We start from the raw sequence: 24453 nt of genomic DNA, 5'->3' as shown, positions 1-24453 counted from the left end.
TGCCTTTAATCATATAGATCATGAAAATTTCTGTTGCTGAATTTTCGTTATCTACCAAAGTCAGAAACTCCTTTTTCTATGATGAACTTTGGTTGAAGTTATCCCTTGCTGCATCGTAAAATGTAAAAGGAATCTGGTGGAGGTTGGAAGAGGAAGATTGTATCGTATACGGGGAAAAAGAGTAGGTGGTGGAACAAAGGAGTGGGTGACCAAAAATGCAAGATTGATGGACTCAATGGAGTATCTGAGACATGACTTTGCTTTCGCTCAGATCTGTGTAGTCTTTTTTTCACGAGGCCTCTTGGAATGGAGAGAATTCAATGTCAACTCCCTCCAAAGCAGTCGTTCATGGTCTCACTTTGACTTTTTGCTACCTAAGTCCATTCTATTGATCAATCATAATACAGGATACAATGCGACTCTCACTAATTACCAACAAAAGCAAAGCCATAAGAATTAAGATCCAAATGCGCCTTTTATTGTTTATTCCCTGCTCGCGTTTCCATTTGTAGTTTTGTGGCTGTCAACATGGACCAATTGCGAATTCTGGTGCAAAGCGTGCTTCCATGACTGTACGAGGCAAAATTGGCCGTGCTCTTCCGCCATGCAGTCGGCGAGATCGGGACACCCGGACAGACATAAGCACGATCTTGTGTTGAATCCACTCATAAATTTTTTTAGCAAGACCATGCAAGAGGACCACGAGAAGTGTTATGAACAACAACAAATAGAGGAAAGAGAGAGGGGCTTTCGAACAACAACGATCCAAGCGAAGCCACCGAAAGCAAAGCGGCGAGCATCATGAGGATGTGAAACGCTCGGGCACAAGAAGCAGGGGTCAGCGATAGATGAGCAACGAGTGCCAATGAGCAATAGAACAGGAGACAGAAGATGGCAACAGAGGTGGTTGAAGAGTGGGTGTCAAATGGGGACTTACGATTCCCTTGATATTTCACCTCGATGAAGTTGATCAGCACGGGAACAATAAAGGAAACAACGGCATGGTGGTGGGAAATGAAGGCAGGGGAACCTCGGATGTCGGTGTGGGGACGACGGCCGAGCGGCATTGGAATAGGTTTCTAGATAATCCCTAGTCCTATGTATCAGACGATGACCGAAGTAATCAGACAGAAAGATGGGCTACTAAAACAGAGATAAGACAGAATGTAACGGAGTGGCAGCTAATCTTGCTTTTTATAATGAAATGGCTGCACTTGCACAGTGTCAATCTCTTCTAGAGTTGTGTCACCACACTGTTGAGCAAGTTTGACGAAGCTTCATCAAAAAGAGTTACATCATGGTCACCCAATCTCTTATAGGGAAGATCACCTGGCTTTTTTCCTGCTTTATATGGCGCTGGGTGGTCACCGCATTTTCAATTCATAATGGAGCCAGGAAAGCAAACCATCCAATGAGCCAAAAGAACATAAAGTGCCCCCGAATGCAAAATTCCAAGTCAACAGTGATTAATCATGAGATTTTGTTCATTGGTCGCCCCAATGGGGTTCAGTAAAGCTCTCTAGGTTAAAAGGCGATCAAAATCGTTTTTAAAGTTGAGAAAGTGTACCACAGAGCAGAGACATGGATGGAGGAGGAAGAGAGCGAGTAATCGCTCTTCTACGGCTTTGCTCTTTGGGCCACTGCTATGGTCACCTGTCCCCAATTATCAAGTTTTGTTTATACTTTTCAAGTCCAAAAATGCAAACTCGAGCAATGCAAATCACTATATCCCCATCTCTCAGAACAAATGCACTGCTTACATGGTCCCCTTCTATGGAACAATGGACACCGTACCTATATTACCGACTCGGTCAGGCTTGTAACGCTTAGATGTGCATGGCCAAGATGTCAAGAATATCTCCATCCTCATAATCATGCGGGTTACTTGCTTAACCTCTATCAGCTAAAAGCAAAACAAAAAATATTACCGAGTCATCGTTTCTGAAGCCAAATATACAAATAAAAGAATCATTGCAATCTGAACGTGAAGCATGCCTAGGAGACAGGGGTCAGACAGTGAAGTAATTAGTCAACAAACGTCAATGAAGAAGACATAGAAAGTACTAGAGAATTCATACCAAATTTATGAGCTTCCTAAAGATCATACAGTGGCTAGCGCAAGACTGCTTTGACATATCTAGCATTATCTCATCATTATCTTTTCAATCCCACCTTACTAAGTAACAACTACTCCTCGATGATTGCCTTCTTAACAGATCAACATGTCTTGACAACATCGTTAGTTTGGTCTGTTTCTTCACTGGTTACCTCTATGATGCATGCTTAAAAAGGAAAGCTTGCACAAATGAAGAACTGACTTGCTGCCGAAGCGAGAGCTACCGCGTCCCTGACCTTTTCAAGTTTTCTACAGAACAGTTGAAGGTGAATCTAAAGTGCCATCATCTCAAAAAATTGATGACAATTAAGTCATAGGCACAGGACAAAACACAAAGGGAGTGGTATCAATGACCACTTTCCTCTCCACTCAAGGTGAAAGCTTTAGTCAATACCATGCGAATAAACAAATTATGGTCCTCGAATGGAGTGGAAAGGAAAAGTACAGGCTTATCAAAATCACTTTTCAAAATACTTAAAAACAAAGACACCATCGAAACACATGCTCAGCTAGTACAAATCTAGAAATACCGTACTCTCCCTTTTTTGACTTCAAGCCCACCAATTCAATCACTCTATAAGCACATGAGGATTGCACTCAGTTTGACATAATAACACGCTGAAAGTCAGCTCAAGAAAGGGTAACACATGTGCATTAATTATGTAGGCTCTTAAGTCAATAGTCTAAAAGAGAGTTTTGCTGCTGTAGTCCCACATTAAGCCAGGCATTTGTCCACGACAACTATTTCCATAAGTAATGGCAAATTTATCAGATAAAGGGGTAATAGGGGATTAAGCTTGTGTGAAAAACTTCATATTCAAAAAGCTTCATATGAAAAAGAGACCACCCCTCAAAGGACTAGCTTGATCAAGATTGACTAACAACAAGAGAAACTATCATTGTGTCCAGAAGATCAATCACAAAACAACAAAATGACCGTTCATCAATGAGATGACATGATAAGACACCCCTATAAACAACTTTTCCACCTGAGCAATGAGTAAATATCTCTATAAGATTAAAGAATTTCGATACCTCAGAAAAATTTAAGCATCTTCCTTATAATGAAACACTCAGCATCCTTATGTCTGAAGCATCACAAAACGGGTCTCAAAACAATACACTGACTCGAAAGCTGTAAGGCCAGAGTCCTCCTACCTTGGTCTAGTGCAGTCACATTGAAATTCTAGTGCTTGGTTATACCCTTAGACTTGGGGGCTATTTTCCCATAAGCTATGAGCCTCGAGTTTGATAACTTGACCCCAGCTTGGCGTTGCCTTCTCCTTGCGTTCTTAGACAATTTACGCGAATCGTCATATGATTCAACTTCCAGTGATTTTCCATCTTCCGAGCTACCCTTATCAGCAGTTGAAGCATTAGAATAATCTTTACGCCTCTTTTTCTTATCGTACTTCTGTTTTCCTTGTTCAAGAAGCTCCTTTGTCTTCACTTTAAGCTGGTGCCTCTGATTGTTGTGTACTCTCCATTCCTTCTCCTGGTAAGGAGCAAGCTTCTTCAAGGAAACATACTGATTTAGTTCTTTGTCATCCATCATCAGAATTTCTGGAGTGCTCAATCCATATCTGTTTGGTTTGATCTTGGCATACTTAAACCTTGTCTTCAAATCTCCAATTGTATCCTCGTAATCTAATTTATAATACTCCTCCATCATTGCCTCTTTAGCTCTCTTTAGCAATGATAGTTTCCGTTTTCTTTTACGCTTTCCATCCTCAGGATATATAGTTTCTTCATTCTGTGCCTCAGCGATATGATCAGACTCCTCCTCCTCCTCATCACCATGACTATTGTCATCTTCACCTCCATCATCTAACTTGTGTTTTAAGCTTCTTTCTCTAGCTGCTAAGAATCCATCTGTCTCTGATTCATCCCAGCCAATTGGAAGTCCAAGCAATTCATCTTCTTTCTTGAAGTCTGGTTTTTCAATTTCTCCACCTTCTTCATCTCCATCACTGCCAAAGTCAGGGTCCACATCTTCTGCATGGTAATACGTTTCATCAAAAACTTGCTTCATCATCCTATCATATTCATTTGGATCAAAGTCATCATCAAGATCAATTCCGTTCAATGGGCAGTCCTCATCATCACCTATCCCAGCAATCTGCTTAAACTTTTCAAGCTTCTGCTTGATCTCCTCCTTTTTCAAATTCTTCAAGTGCTTCAACTCATCCTTCCTTTCCATCTCGGCGGCCTTCATCCTCTCCTCCTTGCTCTCTCTCTGCTTCTTCCTAGCCTTCTCTTTCTTCCTCACTGACCCCTCCATGGTCCTTGAATGACCCAATACCCTGTCGCCCGCATTCTCCTCGTACCTGAAATTGGTTTCATAATCCTCTTGCTTCTCAATCTCCTCCTCATCCCTCAACAACTCATCCAACTCCTCCTCATTAACATGTTCTTTGTTCTTGTTATCCTTGTCAACCCACATCTTATTCAAAAAGAACTCCTTCAGAAACATCTCATTCTCACCCAAACCCTCACTCCTGCCAAAATATTCATCCAGCCTCTGCTGAAACTCTGCAGCATTACCATCTTCAACCGGATGACCATCATCTCTCTTCTTCACTGTCAAAAAGTCACCATCATCGCCATCGGCCTCTGCGGCATCCGCAGCTTTTAGAAAAGCCCTTCTCATCTCCTCTTGCTCCTCACCGTAGCTCTTCTTCTTAGCACCCTCCGTCTGCTCATCATCAAAATCAGGTCCCTCCTCAATCAGGTGCTTGGCCACCACATCCTTCAAGTAAAGCTTCCGTTTTCTCTCCTTCGAATCCCCTTCTCCGTCTCCGTCGCTCTCTTCAGACTCGAAAAGAGAGACAGTTTTCTCTTTAAGACTCGGGTCTTGGCTTCGCACCTTAATCAGCGCATTAAAGAACTCCAAGTCCTTCTTGCTGTCTTGACCCACATCAACATCGTCATCTGATGAGGATGAAGACCCGGAGGAGGATTCATCACCTGACTCAGAGGAAGAGGAGGAGTCATCTTCGACGAGGCCCTTCTTCTTGAGTTCCTGAAGCCGCTGGAGGTCCTCGCGCTTCTTGTTATGCTCGAATCGGCGAGCGTAGTCCTCGTTGATCTCAATCTTCGATACGTTGTCGTTGTCGGAATCGCCGCCGTCAAACAGCTTCAACCCCATCCCTGAATCAAAGAGTTAGCGATCGTAAATGCAGAAGAAGAAGAGGAAGAAGACGCCGCACGTTGGGAGAACTCTGCTGCCTGATTAGGGTTTAGCATCACTCTCTCTTTCTTCTCTCTTTTTTTCTCTTTTTTTTTTTCCTTTTCCTGAGAAATGACCGAAACATGAGTGCGAAACTTGGGCCGACCGAGTTGTCATTTCACACATTTTACCGGATTGCCCTTACAACGGAATCGAACCGACTCGATCCGAACCGACATGTCGTATTTGAGCTCGATAGTACTATTTTTCTTTTTTTCTCAAACGGCAGTTGCAATTAACTAAGTACAAATTGCCATTAAATGTTCCTTAAAAGTAGACCTTAGGGTGAACTAAGGTGATTACCCGAAAAAGAAATAAATGATTACGATGTTATACGATAAAGTGAAAGAAAATGAGAAGTTAATAATTAGACTCGTTTAATGAGTGCGTTAAGCTAGGCAATAAATTATCCGACCCATATTAATGCATTTCTATACAATGCAATGTTGACGACCCATATTTAATCCGTCCCAAGCCATATCACTAGAACATGTTTTTTTTTTTTTGGGTAAGGATATCACTAGAACATGTTAAAGTCAATCTAATTTATGGAAATCCAAACTCACCACTTATGAAAATATGGTACTTGGATAAAATTTTATGTCAAATTCAAAACGTAAACTAACAAAATAAAAATATGCCAGTAAATAAAATAGAGAACGTAAAAGAAAACCTTAAATGTTAAAATACTTGTAAAGACTTACAAAAGTGTGCATGTGTTGCGACAATACATTACTCTGAACGCATGTTATGTTGTATTGATCCAAGTCTATTTAATCATTTTTTTTTGCCGCCAAGTCTAATTTGTCAATTGTACACATCACCAGTGGATGTCCCGCTTATCTACTTCTGTCTATGTGAGGGGAAAAGAAACGATTGTATTCCGCTACAAAATATATGTTCTACAAAAGTTTCCAGTGATCCTGCGTACATAGATTTTTATTGATCTTTGGAGTTTTGTGTACTTCCAAATTTTGAAATGAATATCGACTAATACACGAGTTTCCACTAAATTTAGTGGAATGTAGTTGATCAGTGTTCGCGTTCATATCTCCATACAACATAGCCAACATGTTCTATTAATGAATAGATCCCATTTAAAAGACTTAAGATAGATTCTGGAGAGTTGATCTTTGTTCATGATTTCTCAGATAAGATGTTAGAATCTGCTTTCCCAAACAAATGATTCGATGCGATCTTATTCGGGTAAAGCAAATGGGTTACCAAGTAGCTATCACTTGATTTGCCGAGGCAGGTACAGAAAACAGGTACAGGGTTCAACCATTCACCACAAGTCCCATGTCCACCATGCCACTGAGATATGAATGATGCATCTAAGCGAAGCCTCCTGTCAATGCACGAGGCTTTTTACTTTCGCTCAGCAACTGGCTCGATGCCGTGTTCTTTTATGACACGTGATAGAGTTGTCGAGCCACTCTTCGCATCCCCCAACTCTGCAACAAGACCTATGCGAGAACAGAATCTAAATTCCCGTGAATCCATCTTTCATCTTCTTCTCACAGCTGTCGGACCACGCTGAGCTGTGGATGCACCCTGTTGTGGTTGGGATGCCGACTGGCCACCCGCCTGCTCCTCAGGAGGCATATTCATTGCCTGTGTTACGGCGTTCATGACTATGAGTCCAAGAGGGATCGCGTACATCCACTGAAAATCACAGGAATCAATGATGAGCGATTGGAGATTTTAACTTCTGAGAGGCTAATATGTAGGGAAGGGAAAAGGCGAACTCACATATTTGGCCCAAAATGATCTTTCCGGTGGCTTCACAACTTCAACCTCTCCGTTCTCTCCAATGGATACCTCTTCCGTGAATACTGGAGTCCTGCAACAGGCGAAAAATACGACAAATGAAGCATTTACTATGTCATTTGGATAATGCCATTTAGGTACTCAGTATGCTCAAATTCTTTTATGCACCAGACAGACTCGCTTAGCATTTTATTTCCAAACGTGAATGAGATACTCTTACACCAGAAGCCAAAACATTGTCTTCACTCTCCCAACATCAAACTCTTAAGACAATAAACGCCCACTGAAATTTTGCATGGAATTAAATGGCAGGAAGTCAAGTTCCATTTTTCATTTGATTGGAACTCCAAACACACAGGAAACTCTTCCCAAGCACAAGCTGATTTGTTATCACCAATACATCTCCGTAGTGAAAATAGAGTGAAAACATGAGTTGGCTTTTATCATATTCATAGAATGAGCTGCCAGATTAACCGAAATGCAAGCCTATGAGAGATCACAAATAAGAAAAGGAAAAAATGATAGTACTAGATCATGTACCTTGGTGCCTGCTCACTGTTCTTCAAAACAGTGTGCGAATTAAACGACCACTTTGCTGGCTGAAACATATGAAACATTATCATGAATGGAAAGGTTATAAAGGCATGGCCAAACCTCAAAATGGAACATCAACAGATCATCAATGCTGAATATGCAATGGTTTAAAAGGCTCGTGCTTTTGCCACTCCAAATATGGCTGAAGACACCGCTGCCACTTTGAATGGACTATTATCCCTCGCGGGTCCTAGTTTAGCATACTGTTGGAACTTAAAAAATTTCAATTGCAAAGACAACTGTATGGCCCACTCTTGATTTAAACTTATTTCTTACTTTTTTTTTTCCTTCTTTTTGTTTGGTTTCTTCTTCTTCTTCTTTTTCCCACTTGGGACGATACTGATCCTCTTTTCCAACAAAAATAAATTAGCCAACTAGTCATTGTGTTAATGAGTTGCATGTTACTTTTCATTTTGTACAGCAATGCTTAAAAAATAACCTAATGTACAAGTAAGAGTGAACGAATCGTGTACTATTAACAAATGCCATTGTTTTAATTAAAATGTGATTATATGTCATTACACTATAGTCCATGTATTTTATTAGCTCAACTTTCATTTTATTCGCTGAATCTAATAGTCCATTTTTTTATTTATTATTAATGTCATTACTACACAATTTTTTAATAGATACTTTCAAAAAATAGATTAACCATATGAAAGAGTTGAGTACACTAAAAATCTTTACATTCATTATTACCATGCAAATTCAAAAGGAAAAGATCAGTCAGGTACTCAAACAAAGAGAGAGGTAGAATCATTATTACATGGAAAAGTCATTACTATGGTAATGAAAGATGAGCAGTTAAATACACGGATTATAGCGTAATAATGTAGTGAATTTTTAATTAAACCAAAGGCAGTCATTAATACAAGTAGATGATTTTTTTCAAAATCAATTGTGCTTAGGCTATTTTTTAAACAATGGTTTCCTAGTTCAAGATAAAGAAAAATAAGCAACTCATTAGCGCAATAACTAGTTGGCCATCCGCCAAAACAACCATTTTGTGGAGAAGAGGATCACCAGTTTCGTCCCAAGTGGAAAAAGAAAACAAGAAAAAGAAGAAACCAAAGAAAGAAGAAATTAAGCCAACAAATTAGGTTAAAATCAAGAGTAGGCTGCAAATTCGACCTTAAACATCACAATTGAAACTTTTTTAAGTTCCAACAACATGTTAAAGTGGAACCCGCAAGTGCTAATGTCGTCCATTCAAAGTGATAAGTGTCTCCAACTATATTTATGGTGGAAAAAGTGCGAGCTTTTCAAGATTATAGAAACATTTTTCCTAACATGACCTCCTTGACCCAGCTTTTCCAATCCCAACCACAACCTGACTACCACTAATTAACCAGGAAGAAGTCCCAGACCTTTTTACGGTCAATGGCCAAGTTAAGAGATGGTTATAAGAGAATGCCATACTCATTATCATCAGCGTAAATTAGGTACCAGATGAAATATTGTTTTGATAGCTAGTCATTCAGTCTTCAACACAGATATTCAAAATGAACTGCATAATGACCCCAACCCAAGAAAGAAAACGTTTGCATCCTGTAACTTAAAAAACTTCAGCAACCACGCTAAACCTTTTCCCATTAGCTATGACCACCTTTATTATCACAATAGTTTGTTGGCAATGCCCCTAAAGTACTTGCTAAGCCCTATCTTATGTGCTTCAACAATGTGAGAGTAAGATCTGCATGACTAGCTCATCCTTTTTATATTTAGGTCAGGTCTTATGAGGTCAGATTTACATTCATGCAAAATCATAGAGAAACTCTCAAAGAGCTTCCATTTCATTATTTCAAAAAACAAGGACAAATGTAGAAATTATTCTACAAACACTGTTCTGATTTTTGCATTGGTTGGCTGCAAATTCATGATACACTATCTCTGTTTTTGGACTCTGGTATCCACTTGCAGCTATATATACAAATACTGATAACATTCTAAGTAAAAAGGAAAGTGAAAATAAGAATCTGTTTTACTTCACAAGACAAAATATGCATGTCAATGCCTAGTGGCTATAGAACCAACCAAGATGTAAGTCAGCCGACCCGACCCTACTTTTTGTTTCCGACCTATTTGACTTTCTGACTACAATTATTTAGGTATTATCCCTAGATTAGATTGATTCTTCACCAAAACACACAAAACAAAGACATAAGATGGTAAAGGAAAGAGATGTTTCCAGTTCATATAAATAAGAAGCTTTTTCTACATCCATATAATCTACTAATATAGTCAGCATTAGAACATTTTGGACAGTTCTTTCTTTCACCTGCACATAGATGGTATCGAGAAGAGAGAACATTATTACTTACTAGTTTCAGTTGGCGAGGATAAGGGCATGCCCCAGGAGAACCATAGTTAACAGCCAAGATGTTAACACCATCCTGCAATAATATTAAAAAAAATCAAATTACTTGGAAGATAGAAACAACATAAATTTTCCAACGAAGAAACCACGAACTACAAATGAAATGTATCCAGCTAATTGATCCATGCCAAGTAGATATTTACCATGTGTATCACAAAATGCTCATCCAGACCATCGCGTGGAAGACATCTCTGGGGAATAGAATAGGATTGTCAATCTTGCTTTAATTTTAGAGGGGCAAAAACAGTTAACAAGAATAATTACCACTGATAACCAATCAGAACAAAATAGTTCGTCCCTTATGAAAGGAATCAGCATGCTCAAACTAACTTCGTCGCCATCCACCATATGAAAATCGAAGCCTCTGTCTGTGTGGTTTGGGGGAGGGGACATTCCGTTTACTGAATACTACAAATAAATAGTGCCACAGTGTACTTTCCTATTCCCTCTAAACTCCGTTTAAGGAAAAATAAAAGATAACCTACGGTTTACATTTTGATCACCAGAAGGGGTTCACAACCCAAACTTCAGTTCAAGTTAAAACCAGCTATAAATATGTGAAGTTAAGCAATCTTTTCATAAAAAGCACTGCTTGCTGAACAGGAATCTTGGCCAGCAAATGGTCATGCTCAAGCGACCAATCAAAAGCAAGTCGCCAGGGAGACATAATTCCATGTCACAACACAGTCTCATGTGGTTGAAGTAAAGTAAACAATTACCGCTTTGATGGAAGAAACGATGTAGTCCCTCCCAGGAGGACTCAGGACATTGGATGGCAGCCTTATCCTATAAAAGTCATCTTCTTGCAGCAATTTCTGCGACAAAGAGGGCCAAGCCACGGTCAGAACACAGCAAATCTACATTACATTATTTGAATCGGAAGTAAACTGTGGCGTCACCTGGAACTTTTCCTTGTCGACTTCAGTGAGAGCATTCCTCGAGAACCGCAGCTTGGTGAGGGTCTACTACCAAAGCACAGAAGCAGCTCAATCAGGCGATCAATTCAGAAAAGCAAAAGAGAAAGGAAAGGAGGGAAAGAGGAAGAGGAATTAGAAGAGCTGACCTGGGGACCGTGGGACCAGGTCTTGAGGCGAGCGGAGAAAGTGCCGGCGGGAGAGAAATCGGAGTCACCGAAGGCGTGCTCGAGGGGGAACTGGATCTTCGAGTCGGAATCGGCAGCGTGATTGTCCGGATACCTCTTCCGGGATCGGGGCGGAGACAGCGGATCGATCCCTCCTCCGATCGCCCCAAGATCGTCTTCCTGCTCCAACACAAGCTCATCGGATTCGAAGGCACGCGCGCTGTGGGGATGCGATGCGGTTACCAGCAACAACACCATCGCCCTCAAGATCCTCCACGCCTTGTCGCCTTCCATTGCTGCTGCTGTGCCGTGCTCCAACTATGCAAACTCCGACTTCACTTTCGAGGTCGAGAGAGAGAGAGAGTAGCGGATGTTTATGGGAGCGTGGCACTGGTTATTCATTTGGGCCACAGCCCATAGGTGGGCGAAGCCTAACTACACCTATCTTTACTTTTGCATTTGTCACGAGGCCCAATTCCTGCCTACACTTGCTCGTCCGGATTTCTAGTCGGAATAAGACTAGATAATATAGTATAAGAAATATAAGAATTTTGTTATGTCCCATCTACTTTTTGGTGAACTACGGATTTAAAGTCGGATAAACATAGACACGGCTAATATCGACTCTATACATCAAGATATTTTAGAAATTATTCAATAATAAGTTCTAACGAGTAAGTAATTATAGAGTAGAGATTGTGACATCTGAATTTAAGCACAATATCGACAGAGCAAATCCTGTAGAATGTGGAGTCTTGATTTAGAGTTGAATCCTTTAATAATGACTTATTGGCTTTGGTCGTTGTCTTGCTGAGTGAGTAAACAAGTGCTGAGTAATCTAATTATTTGGCCTCTTTTCGCAAGTTGAAGATGCGCTCATGCATGTCGTCCAAAAGAGTCCTTTAGAATGTCGAGACCCCAGCCTTTTAAAAGTTGATGATCAACCTTGAGTTCTTCATAACATGTTGAGACTCCTTTTAAGTGTTACAAAGGTTCAAGTGATTAAAAAACGAGGAACTTGATCTCATATAATGTCAAACAATCGATTAAAGAATAAGGTCGTAGAGATACCCAACTTTGCGGCCAGAAACCCCAACCTGGCATTGTCGAAAAAGCTCCCCTCGCTAGAGAGGCAGCCCAACGCGGAGGAGAGCCGGTGATTGTGGGAAAAATACGACTCTCCTTGTGTTTGCCCTCTTGAGAAATCCTGTCTTAGTCCATCTCACCCTTCCCTAGGATTATTTTATCCTAACTATATCCTCATTTATCCCGACTTATATTCCGACAACCAAACGCAAATTAAAAGAATTCAAATTTAGGTCCAATCTTAAATATATTTTTTATCTCAGACAAATCCTAAACTTTAGGTCCAAGCCCAAACCTATCTCGAGAAATTTTTTTTTTTTTGGTCTAAGAGAAAAATCCTCAATGTTTAAGAGTGAATTAGAATAAACTTTATGTCTCGATTTCTCTTTCTTGCCTTCATGCTCTATTTCCATTATGTGTGTGTCTAATACTAATACAATCGTTTTATGTGACATCACTAGCAATGTCGCAATTAATCTCTTGCTTAACTACATACCCGCATTTAGAATTTTCAGGAAAGGATTCCTCTGCGAAATTCATAGCATCGTAAGGGTTGGATTCCTATGGGCAGTCGCCGGCATTCGCCATGGCCGGCGATCTGTTGAGAAGAAATCAAAGAAGGAAGAAGGAAAAAAAATTAAAGAATGTAATCAAAAAATAAAAAAATAAAAAATAAAAAATGATTTTTATGCAAAAAAATGAAAAATAATTAAAAAATGAATTTTTTTAAAGAAAAATCAAGTCCTTGACAAATGATGGAAATCGTTTTCTAATTCATTTTTAAGTCTTAGCCAAATACCGAAAAATATCGTCACTTTTCTAAAAAATGACCTTCCAAAAAAATATTTTCCAAAAATATCATATTTTTCGAGAAATAAATAGAGTCTAAAAGAAAATTGCTTTTTTATTTTCGGGAACGAAAAGAGAAATATGGATATTTCAGAGAAATAAGCTCGTCGTGAATTTACGCCAGTCTCGAAAGCTTCCATTACTCCGAAGAAGGCCTCCTTCCGGGGGGCCCGAGCGAGATATACGAGCCTTCGTTTCGCACTATTTCGGATACGAAAATAATGGAAAAAGTGGATCCATTACTCCGTCCTATGTGCAGACGGCATGTCAACTTTAGATATGATTTTGTTTCTGCTACTTTTTAGTAAGTGTGCAGCACCCATCCTAGAAAACTCCCGAACAAAGGCAATGTCTAGACCTATGTCCCACGAACGATCTAGGAGGGTTCGACCTACGTAGCGGGGTCAACGCAGACCGGAATGGCAGCAAAATCCAGCACTCGCAACAACATCCTAGAAGAACCTGGCGTCTCTCCCCAAAGGGAACATCCTCGAACAATGGGAGACAGGTCGGATCTGCTTCGAAGCAACGCTTTCACGAACCCCACGCCAAAAGCATATATGCTGCTTGGTTGCAGGATTTCTATTCCTTCTTCCCACACATATGTGCGCAATAATAGTTCCAAAAAACAAAAAAAGAAAGAGAGAGAAGCCCCCTAAAGATCTAGCCGAAGCGAAATGAAACCGTCGCGGTATTTAATCGTCCAAGATTAGCCCGATTGGTCAGGATAATTGTGATATTTCCAACTCGGGAATCGAAGATTACCGTTCGGATCCCACCAGATGCGTTTGTTTATAGTAAAAGTTCGAGATTGAAAAGGAATGGCCCTTCGCGTTTGTTTTACCGCATAGAGAGATTATGAGAACGTCCTCAGGTTATACTTGGTAGCTCAATCAAGCGAATTAATATAAAGTACAGCGTCGGCCATTAATCAAATAAGGCACACTTTGATACCGCAAGTCTTCATGGAAAGATTAGATTTCGTAAAAGAAATTCTCAAGATATTTGATAACCCCCTTCCACTCTTGCTTTGCGACACCCTACTAAGAGGAATTATCGCATAATGTGTATTAAAAAGAAATGTTTGGTCGATAGCATATAAGATTATTAATTACGGGAATCTCACTCTAATAATGTTAAAAATAGACTCCGTTTGAGGTTCCGTTTATTTCGCGAAAAAATAATTTTTTTTAAATTCTTTTTTAAAAAATGATTCGTTGTATCACTTAAAATAATTAGTCAATGAAAAATATTTTCATTATCGACGATAATTTAGGTCTAAATAATTTTTTCACAAAGGAAACATTTTGCATTCGTTCGTTTTCGTATGCGATACGAACGATCCTTTCTCGAAAATTATTTTTCAAATCAAACAAACGGAATCCATAATTAACTATAAAAAAAATTGATTATATAACATCTTGTGGGCTACTGTTATGCTAACAGTCTATTTTAGATCATAAAAAATAAATAATAATTAACTAAAAATTATTATGAATCTCACTATTTTAAGAATTTGTAGCTCATGATATACCCGCTATTCTCGTAGTTATCCGAAAAAGGATGCTCTGCTAGCAAAGTTCTGTAGAAGGAGAGCTAGACGCGACACTTGTGCTTCAAGAACATCCTCCACCGCCGTTATTTCTCTGTAAATTTGCTCGACCCATCAAGAACCTTCCTCTCTTTCACTCTCTCTCAAGCCATCGCCCCAACGTTATTATCCCCTTCACTCCTCCCCCCAACCTCCACACTCCATTCGTTGCCACGCCCAGAAGCCAAGCAACAAGCTCCACCCCCACCCCTAAAGCTTTCCCATCTCCTCTCCCGCTTTCCTTCGATCCGAACGCGCCCCAGAAGCAGACAGACGGCCAAAGGAAGACGAGCGAAACCAGGAAATGTGGACGCATCCCTACAGGAAGAGCGACGTGGAGGAGGGGCCGGGGGTGAGGCCTCTGTACCCGGCGATGTTGGAGAGCCCGCAGCTCCGGTGGGCCTTTATCCGTAAGGTTTACTCCATCCTGACCTTCCAGTTGCTCGCCACGGTCGCCGTCGCTGCTGTCGTCGTTTCCGTCCACCCCATCGCCCACTTCTTCGCCGCCACCCCGGCCGGCCTGGCCCTTTACATCGTCGTCATCATCCTGCCGTTCATCGGTACGTCCGGTCCCCATGTTCTTCAACCCTGTTCCGGTTTTATATGGTCTTTTTAGCGCCTGTTTTGGATTGGCTTGTAGTTGAACTGAGGTCACGTCTGTTGACAAAATGTCATGCGACTGCTAGATCGTATAGTTAACTTAGCCCTGTGGAATTGACGTGGCATTGTTGGCAATCAAGAGCATGAGAATGATGGTTTTTGAGATTTGATGCAGTGCTCTGTCCATTGTACTACTACCACCAGCGGCATCCCGTGAACTACCTTCTGCTTGGGATATTCACCATCTCGCTCGCGTTCGCAGTTGGATTGACTTGCGCATTCACGAGCGGTGAGTGCGAACCTCGAAGTGTTCTGCTGTTATTTTTGCATCTTGAGCTTTTCTCAGTGTGATCCTTGCTTTTCAAGAGATGGGGTATGTATATTGGATGATGAATGAGGAAAAAACTATCAACAGAAATCTTGTTAAAAGACTCATCTTGATCCTTGGCTTGCAGTCTGAGGTGTGCTCTGCAGTGAGAGCATTTGCCTACTTATGTCGTAGAGAATATAATTAGTCATGAAATGCAAAGCTTTTGATCGGTTTCAGGGGATGCCCTGTTGCTGTCACATGAATATGCTTGCGTAAATCATGACTGAAGCAGCATCAAATGATCCAGTTGCGTCAAATCATACCATGTCTTGTTGTTGCTCGGCTCTGGCTCGCTTGATCTTTCTAGCTTTACTTGATTAAATTTTTACCGGGATTGAGCGTCTTTTAACTCAATATGTGGACATAGTAATCACCACAGGAAGTCCTAACTTTGTTTTTCTCAATCGTGGGAGCAGGGAAGATCATCCTTGAATCTGTTATATTGACGGCCGTGGTGGTTGTCAGCCTCAACCTTTACACTTTCTGGGCTGCGAGGAGAGGCCACGACTTCAGCTTCCTGGAGCCCTTCTTGTTCGGTGCTCTCCTCGTGCTTATGGTCTTTGCTTTTATACAGGTAAGACTCCTGCTTTTATACAGCTATGACTAGATATAGAAAGGTGCATTTCGTCATTTTGGATCGCCTTGTACACGGTTTTTTCGAATATGAAGAGAGTGAGGCGAGAGGCATGGGATGATGATTGTCGCTGCTATTTTAATCACAATCTTTGTTGGCTCATGTCGGCATCTCGGTAATGATCAGCTTGTTTTGTGCTATAACAAGTGTACTAACCAGATGTAATTTAAGGTTTTTCGCAACCATTTTGCACTCTGTACCCTCGATGTATCATATATGTGCTGCTTTACATACAGTCTTTGTTTTATACATCTCACTGTCATTGATGGCATCGATGCTTTGCAATATTGGATGCAGCTACTGTTCCCTCTCGGTAGGATCACGCTCATGGTTTATGGATGTTTGGCGTCGATCATATTCTGTGGGTACATCATATACGACACGGACAACCTTATCAAGCGCTACTCCTACGACGAATACATATGGGCCTCTGTGTCACTGTATTTGGATATAATCAACCTCTTCCTGTCCGTGCTCACGATCTTCCGAGCTGTGGAGAGCTGATGGGTCTTCTGCTTACTGCTATGGTTCCTCTCTTTTTAAAGCAGAAAACACCTAATGTACAGCAGCCGATATTGTTTGCCAGAAAACGATCCCTAGCGACTATGTCAACCAATTGATCGGTTTGATGATAATCTACACGTTTCTTCTGTTGTTGTACTTTTGTTTCTTTAGTGACTAATCTGTATTTGTAGAAGATCATCTGTGATCTTTTGCGAGTGCTACATGAAATATCCTTTTAAGCAAGCACTAAATGTCTCATTTCTCTTGTCAAAGATGGCGGGCATTGGAGAGGTTCTTGAAACATGAAACTCTGTTACTCTATTGGAACTAAAAAGAATCAATCCCAAAACATGATTTTTGTTTCGGTCCTCGTCCTTGGTTTTTTGTAATTGAACTCTGAAAGGACTATGCTTATTGAGCCTTTTGCTTGTTGGACAAGCAAGCTGCTCTTCGGCAACGGCATTTGGATATCTTCCAGACAGACTTGCCGACACCCTCATGAGTTTACTGGCTTCGTCTTTCAGACCTTACATTGTCCGATGCCGACATTGTGTTGCCACACATGGTCTGGTTTGAATTTGTGTTCTTGCTTTCAGAGATGCAGGTCATTTTGGCATGGTCCAATCATGTTTAGTATCTTCGCATTTGGGGTTCAAAGGTCATATCTTTCTGTTTGACATGCAGAACAAATTGACTTACGAATGTGCCGCTCAGTCTGTGCGCATCATACAGAATCGCGTGGTTTCGCTCCTAGTATTGTGTGCTTGCTGAACTTCATTTGTTGTATCCTCAACCTTACTCGATCTCCAAACTCTTGTGTTTCGGGCAAGAATCGAACCCGATAGAGACGAGGAACATGGCATGTGAGTCACTCGTGAAACTCTTCACAAGGAGATGTGCACACACCAGGCGTCCACATGCACGAAAGGCCGCCAGTGCCTTTGTGAACCTTATAATATGCAAAAGGGGGACCTAGCGGCAAAGAAAGGGCAAGAACCGAGGATCCAATCGAGATATTCGATGGAGCGATCTTCGGAACCTTCAAAAGGAGATGTGTTTGCATTTCATAAGCAGGAGGTGATCGGATCTCGGATCTCTCTCTCTCACTCTCTCGATCCTCCCCGACGTTCTTGTTCTTTGTCGTTGCGGGCAGCATGGCAAGTTAGTTAGGCGACACTAAACCTTAATGACTGAGAAAGCCTTGTGAGAAGCTCTAAAAAGTTGAAAAGAAGAAGAGATAAGAAAAGGAGCATAAAAAGAAAGTGAAGTTCTATCTAGATGATACCTTTATGCTGGGGGCATGGATGGGTCATCCTGCCTTCCGTCCTTTGTCTTAGGCAGAGGATGAGATTCTCCTCAAGTGATAGCCATGCTTACTTTGGATAGGTTCAGTCCCGCGATGCTGAGTGCCCAACTCTATTGTCCTAAAGCAGAGGAAACTGAGAGGGCAAAAGTGAAGCTGTACTTCTGTTTACGACAAGGCGGGCCGGTTTAGGACGAACTACGATTCCGACCCCAAGGATCTCCCGTGGTCGCGGCTCACCGCTTCAGATTTTAACTTTCCAATGTCCCCTCGGCTTCCTGAAATCCGTTTGCCATCTCTCCTGTAGCATTGACTACCAGCAATCTTTAAGTCGGGGATTTCCGGTCACGTGTTTGTCGCACGACTAATTTGCTCTTAATTGCCACGCTAAAATGCGCGTATTGATCAAGATAACTTGAAGAGAAACAAACGGGAATGCAAAAACCAATGAGTCTAGATGTCGCGGAAAGAAGATTGTGGATGATCAAAGTCGTCAAAAGTCGGCCCAAGGCAATAAACTTCGACCGGCTCGTCTGCTCTTAATTTAGTGCTTCTAGTAGCAAGGAAAGGGCATAGCTGGATATGCTTCGCGAAGAGCTTTCCACCGATGTCGAGTTCGCCTCTGTCACCGCATCTAGATCAGTAGATACCGCGGCTTTTTGCCATGGCTTTCCATTGACGTCGCCGAGAGGAAAACTTGTAATTTAGGTGGATCGGCTTATGCATGAGCAATTGCATCCTCGCAAAGCTTTTAGCTCTACAAATCATGCGGATCAACTGGCATTTCACTTTCTTATCCTCAGTTCTCTCGGGCTTCTGCCATTCCCTATCATATAGTTGGAGTTAGAGACAGGAGTATGATATTTATTGCATTGTTCTCTGAAACAAGTTCATATTTTCGGAATATCCTAGGAAGAAACCCTATCGAGCCATGAATCGATTGACACACATCCATTTACAGATTTTGTTAACGAATGTTTTGAGGGCGCTTGGTAAACGTCAAAACGGAAAAACGTTGTCATTTCCAAAGACTCTTCGATTCTCATGTTATACACAATCAATGCATTAAATAGAAAGATATTACGTTATTGATCGCAGTTAACAAGTGCCTCGAGAATGCTCATTAATAAGGCCATACCGACATGGACCGAAAAAACAAAAAAACTGCCGACGACTATATCTTGGTTCTATCGGTTCCTCGGCAAAATAAAGAAAATCACACCCTACAAAATATAAAACAAATAAGAAAATTGCAATATGACTCGATAGGGTCACCATCATACAATTTTCTCGCTTTTTCTTTTTCTTTTTTTCTCTTTTTCTCTAAGATACTAACAGATCAAAGTTTCAGAAAAAGATGAATTTGCTCCATCATACAATGTGCTTCGTTTTCTGTCTTTCTTAAAAGGTTGTGATATCCTTTTAGGGTCACCGCACTTAGAAAAATTTTGAAGCCGCGTCGGATGAGCAATCGCCAATTGGGACCATATTTGGGGCACCCAAGATTGTACACCCCATCATGCTTTTTTCCATCCTCATAAAAGACGAAAGAGACAATGTCCAAAGACATGAAGAGTCAACGTACGTTGACTCCGAAGATGCAATAGCCAATAATGCAGCTGAAATGGCGTGATGGGTGTTGGGGGGTAACCCTAGTTTCTCATCTTTCGACAACGTTCGGAAGCACCTTTTTGGTCCGGTGGTATGGGTCGAAATATATGGGGGAGAAACAGGAGATGGCCAGCATATTTGCAAAAGGGCTCATGCGCCCACTAAGATAATGCACTTATTTGTCACAAGAATAGAAAGATTGGTAAATGTCACATGTAGGCAAGTGTCGAGGTCACAATGGCATTGACGGCTCGATTCAAGATCATCATGGCCAATGGCGACTTCGACGAGGCCATCCATGGTATGTACGGCCTCGAGGTTGCAACTCTGTAGACGACTTCATGTTGAGGTGGTATGGGCATGTGGATCCACCCTTAGTGGCAGTCGTGAGTGGCTTGGGGGCCACGACGGTAGGTGGTGGCGGTGGCGGCGGGGTATTGTGGTGGCTAAGTTAAGGATTAGGGTTAAGATTTCGCGGATCAAAATTGTATTGTTGGATGTGGAAAAAAGTTGTAGAGATGATTTCGAAACAAAACATGGCAAAGTTATAGATAAATGCACAATTCTGCATAATTTGAAGTGCAAGTATGTGATTTTAAAATTGAAGATTTAAAGTGGTAGAGTTGCGAAATTCAAACGATGCTTAACTGTGCCATCCAACCGATTAATACACCCTCAAAGCACTCCACTGTTGGCCCAAGTGGTTGTGTTTGTTGAGACATTCTATTTGTTTTAGAAGTTGACCAAACTGCTTTTATATCTTGAAGATACTTTGTGTTGTTCTTTGAGGACATCTTGTAACTATATTCTTGTATTCGATTATCTACTGAGTTTTATGTACTAAAAAAAGCAGGTAACATGGACAAAAGCAGACTCTATCATTTATTTATAGCGGGATGTATTCTAATCTTCATGCGATCCTCAAAGATGTTATAATCTTATTCTTCAAGGTTTTATATTTTGATTTCTCTCACTAACAGCTCATGATCTGGTTGGTATTCATTTCCTAAGTGACATTAATTGTCTAGGTATCTTATAGATTATCTTCATAACTTTCCATAGAATCTTCATTGATTGGCAATCGCCCCGAAGATAATTTCCTTTCTTAGAGACTATTTGTGGATTCAAGGATTTGATTGTATGGATGATCAAATCCTTTCAAATATTTGAGCTTTCAACCTCAATGGCTACGTGATTTCTTTCATCAATTTTCCAACGGCTAGCGTTTTTATCCAACGGGAAGTTTGGAAGACGAGCAGTAAATAAGGCGCACAAGGTGCGGTTATGAAGCATGATCATGGAACCCAAAAACAAGGGTAATCGGTTGTGATTTCAAATTTGAACACTAACCAGCGAATACATTTGTGTAGGGGCTATGTAAAGCCAAGTTGAATCGCTGTAGAAGGATCCACGGTTACAAACACAATTCTATACTTTTCAGCAATCACACTTATCATTACCGTAGATTCAATTAACGCGGTTTAGATCCTTGTCACGTCACCATATTCACGTCCGAATCGCCACTAAACTCGAAATGTCATAAAAATCGAAAAATCGGCCTTTAATGAAAGATGGCCCTATTTGGTTCAAGATTGAGAATGAGCATTGGGGCTCTAAAGTCTCTTGGCCAAATGCAAATAGTATTTGGTTTATTTTTTGGCTCACTTTGGGGAGATGCAATTGCATCTCAAATGCTAAAGGACTTTTGCAAAATGCAACTAATTTTTTTTCTTTTAAATTTGTCGCCTTGCCATCACTCCGTCGTCGCAGCTGCCGCCCACCGCCACCTCCCACCTGGTTGCCGCCCGCCGCTCGCAAACCGCCACCCATTGCCGACGGTTGCCACCTGCTGCCGCCAACCTCCGCTGCCACTCACCCGCCGCTACCACCATCGACAACACCCGCCACCATCACCGCCGATCGTCCCCAACCGTTGCCACCCGCCCCTACCATCGATCGCCACTGCCCCCCGCCACCGCCGCCACCGCCCGCCACCGCCGCCACCGCCCACCACCACCAATCACCAATCGTTGCCCGCCGCCGCCTCCCACCACATACCGCCAATGCCGCCAACCGCCTTTTTTTTTTTTCAAAACGTAAAAATACTTTACAAAATTCATTTTTCACCAAATAGTATTTATGTCAAAGTTGTTTTTCCAATGTGCTTTTAAAATACACTTTACCAAACATTACTTGCATTTTGGAAAAGGCCTTTAACTCAAAGGTATTTGCATTTTCTCAAAGTTCCTTGGTCAAATGTTGAACTAAACAGACCCGATATCTCGTCGACCGGGACCATTTTTAGCGAAACAGGTTGACCTTTGTGGACAACGTTGTTTGAACACATGCATGAATCAACTTAAGAACAGTGTTTCGTGATTCGTAGGTTGTGCGAGACTTGCCCATAGGAACCGTTCGTTCTAATCGATCTCTTCTTCACTCCCACCTCCATAACCCCAAGCGGCGTCGTTTCATCACCTCCCCATCTCTTTCGTCGCCTCCTTTTTGCTCGCATATTCTTATACTGTCTTTTTGCGCGGGCCGTCACCAGAGTCCCCGAGTCCCCCATCCATTGCGTGCGTGGCAGAAGAAAAGCCATATACATTGCTTTTCGTCCTCAATTATCACAAAGGGCGACGGAATAAAGTATGGATCGACGACAAATTGGGGACCCAATGTTCACATGTGATGTTGTGTTTACGGTGGGAAAATCACTAAAAAAATCATAAATTTATTACAATTGTGTTAATTCAGTCGTAAACCTTTTATATTTATGTCAATTCAATCCATCCGATCAATTTTGATCGAAAATCGCCGACGTTAACGGCGATTGTCTTACATGGCATTACCAACGGCGATGTAGAAAATTTTTATTTTTATTTTTTCTTTACTTTTTTTTTCCCTTGGCACCCTCCAAGCCCTAAGCCAAGGGAAACAAAAGAAAAATAAAATAAAAGGAAAGAAAACGAAAACGAAAACGAAAAAAGAAAAAATGGTAAGAAATTCAAAATATTATTAAATCATTATTGAAATTTGTTTATATCAGTACCGTTGTGCCACGTAGGATGGTCGGCAATCCTGTCAAAATTGGCGGGACGGACATAATTGACAAATGTGAAAAAATTTAGGGTAAAATTGGTAAAAGAAAAATTTAGGATTGAATTGACACGATTATTTCTATCCGGAGAAGATGGAGTGGTCAGTGAATGACCCACTAACGACAGTGGTTTTGGATATCAATTATTCAGGTGCTAAGACCGGTGAGCTTCAGCTACGATTGGTCAACGCATGATGTACTAGTCCCTGTAGCCACCAGACGCTGTGGTCGGTACAGACAATGGAAAGATGATTCTCTCGTGCCCCTTGTTTGTCAATGGAGTGCAACTTAAGTGGGCGTTCTGTTCTCTATGTTCGAAGGACGTGGCTTCCACGAAGGTCAACCCAAGATGCAGACAGAGAGGTTTATGATTAGGTGAGGAGGATCCCGGCCCGAAAGGATGAACACTGGGTACAAGGTGTTTGGAGCTGTCTTTATTGACCGTGTTTTGCCGGAGACATTGTCGAGGGTCAATGTGCAAGCCAAGGAAACAGGAGGAGACACCGAAGGTGATGGAGGTGATAGAAATTGCTCCCTTCACAATCAACTGTTCACGGAAGCATGTTGCCAAATACGAGGATTGGCTTCTCCTAAGTGTTTGGTCTCGACTTGAGACTCGTTAAAGGCGAACCTTAACGTCCGCCCGAATTGGGCAATATACATGGCAGTCCGATGCCAAATCGTGCATGGAACGAGGGCTATAGGCTCTATTCTCATCTCGGACACATATAATATGAGTGCATGGATAGGAGAGTTCACAAGCTCTCGACTAGTAAAAACAGTATCGCTATATGATTATCTTAATTGAAGGATCTATGAAAAGAACAGAACACCACGAATTCCTAACCCCTTAATCTAATTGAAAGCCCGCCCTACTGAGAGGAGTTCCTATATCTATTGCCTATCCAACCCGAAGACTCAACTTTGTGGTGGATGGTTTGGCTGCTGGTCCGCCGCCTAGAGTGCAGCCTGCTTGCTGAAGACAGTATGTGGGGTTGGAGTCGGTTGGCTCTAGCTCAAGCATTGACGAAGAAAGGCTTTCAATTTCATGGCTTATTTTAGAAATCCAAAAAAAAAAAAAAGAACATGATGATCGCGGCTTCACCACTAGACTTTTTGTCTTCCTTCTAGACTGTTTTTTGGCATGGGGACTTAGTCTGATCGACTGTGCCAATCATATATTAGAGGCCAACTAAGACTTCCATTGGGACTCTCTTAGGAAATTTATAAGTTTTCAATACAGTTTTGAGATTGTGTTCGTGTCTCTCTGTCGGTCCCGTTTCATAGTGGATGCACCCACGTATAAACGCACGTAATGTGGTCCTGAGAATTCAGTGGTGCCTCGAAATTGTTACGGACCTCAAATGGCACGGTCTGTAGCCACCCTTGATGCACTAACTTGAATCTTCACATGTATGACATTGATGACATAGATCTCCAAATTAAGATTACAATGTTTGTACAATGATTGTCATTCTATCGAACCATCCCACGATCCGAGTGAGGTTTGCCTAAGGTACGCATGCATGACACACGTGGGCTTCATATCTGTGGTCGAGTATTGATCCTGGCATATCAAATTGGAAGAGACTATTGGCTACTAAGCATATCAAATTGGGTGACCCACAATTCAAAAGGGTC

The 24453-nt window shown here is 41.4% G+C and overlaps 3 protein-coding genes and 1 long non-coding RNA gene across 6 annotated transcripts; 1 reads left to right on the top strand and 3 right to left on the bottom strand.

The window, feature by feature from the left end:
* Window positions 1-291: 291 nt before the first annotated feature.
* On the bottom strand, window positions 292-21076 carry LOC115740257. The gene is made up of 3 exons (XR_004015363.2): window positions 21066-21076; window positions 14126-14130; window positions 292-1312 (listed from the first exon to the last, which is right to left on the bottom strand). It is a non-coding gene; the product is annotated as an uncharacterized LOC115740257 (long non-coding RNA).
* On the bottom strand, window positions 1464-5390 carry LOC115740252 (protein KRI1 homolog). Of its 3 annotated transcripts, none has more exons than XR_007196989.1 (3): window positions 3275-5390; window positions 2173-2365; window positions 1464-1896 (listed from the first exon to the last, which is right to left on the bottom strand). XR_007196989.1 is itself a non-coding variant. In XM_030673736.2 (2 exons), the coding sequence occupies exon 1, from the start codon at window positions 5262-5264 to the stop codon at window positions 3303-3305; it is 1962 nt and encodes a 653-aa protein (XP_030529596.1). In that variant the 5' UTR covers window positions 5265-5390; the 3' UTR covers window positions 1464-1896; window positions 3275-3302. The 3 variants fall into 3 exon arrangements, 1 of the variants encoding a protein (XP_030529596.1); XR_007196990.1 differs by lacking the exon at window positions 2173-2365 and having other exon boundaries at window positions 1464-1653; window positions 1795-1884; XM_030673736.2 differs by lacking the exon at window positions 2173-2365.
* LOC115740253 (ER membrane protein complex subunit 10) lies at window positions 6516-11520 on the bottom strand. Its single transcript, XM_030673739.2, has 8 exons — window positions 11150-11520; window positions 10986-11048; window positions 10806-10901; window positions 10230-10277; window positions 10031-10102; window positions 7656-7714; window positions 7098-7188; window positions 6516-7010 (listed from the first exon to the last, which is right to left on the bottom strand). The coding sequence occupies exons 1-8, from the start codon at window positions 11459-11461 to the stop codon at window positions 6852-6854; spliced, it is 900 nt and encodes a 299-aa protein (XP_030529599.1). The 5' UTR covers window positions 11462-11520; the 3' UTR covers window positions 6516-6851.
* LOC115740255 (protein LIFEGUARD 4-like) lies at window positions 14792-17041 on the top strand. Its single transcript, XM_048272948.1, has 4 exons — window positions 14792-15253; window positions 15469-15582; window positions 16080-16237; window positions 16595-17041. The coding sequence occupies exons 1-4, from the start codon at window positions 14998-15000 to the stop codon at window positions 16799-16801; spliced, it is 735 nt and encodes a 244-aa protein (XP_048128905.1). The 5' UTR covers window positions 14792-14997; the 3' UTR covers window positions 16802-17041.
* Window positions 21077-24453: the final 3377 nt, after the last annotated feature.

Source organism: Rhodamnia argentea, chromosome 1 (assembly GCF_020921035.1).
Source record: "Rhodamnia argentea isolate NSW1041297 chromosome 1, ASM2092103v1, whole genome shotgun sequence".
Lineage (NCBI taxonomy): Eukaryota > Viridiplantae > Streptophyta > Magnoliopsida > Myrtales > Myrtaceae > Rhodamnia > Rhodamnia argentea.
Note: the sequence above shows the minus strand (reverse complement) of the source record. Positions and strands in the feature narration are given on the sequence as shown.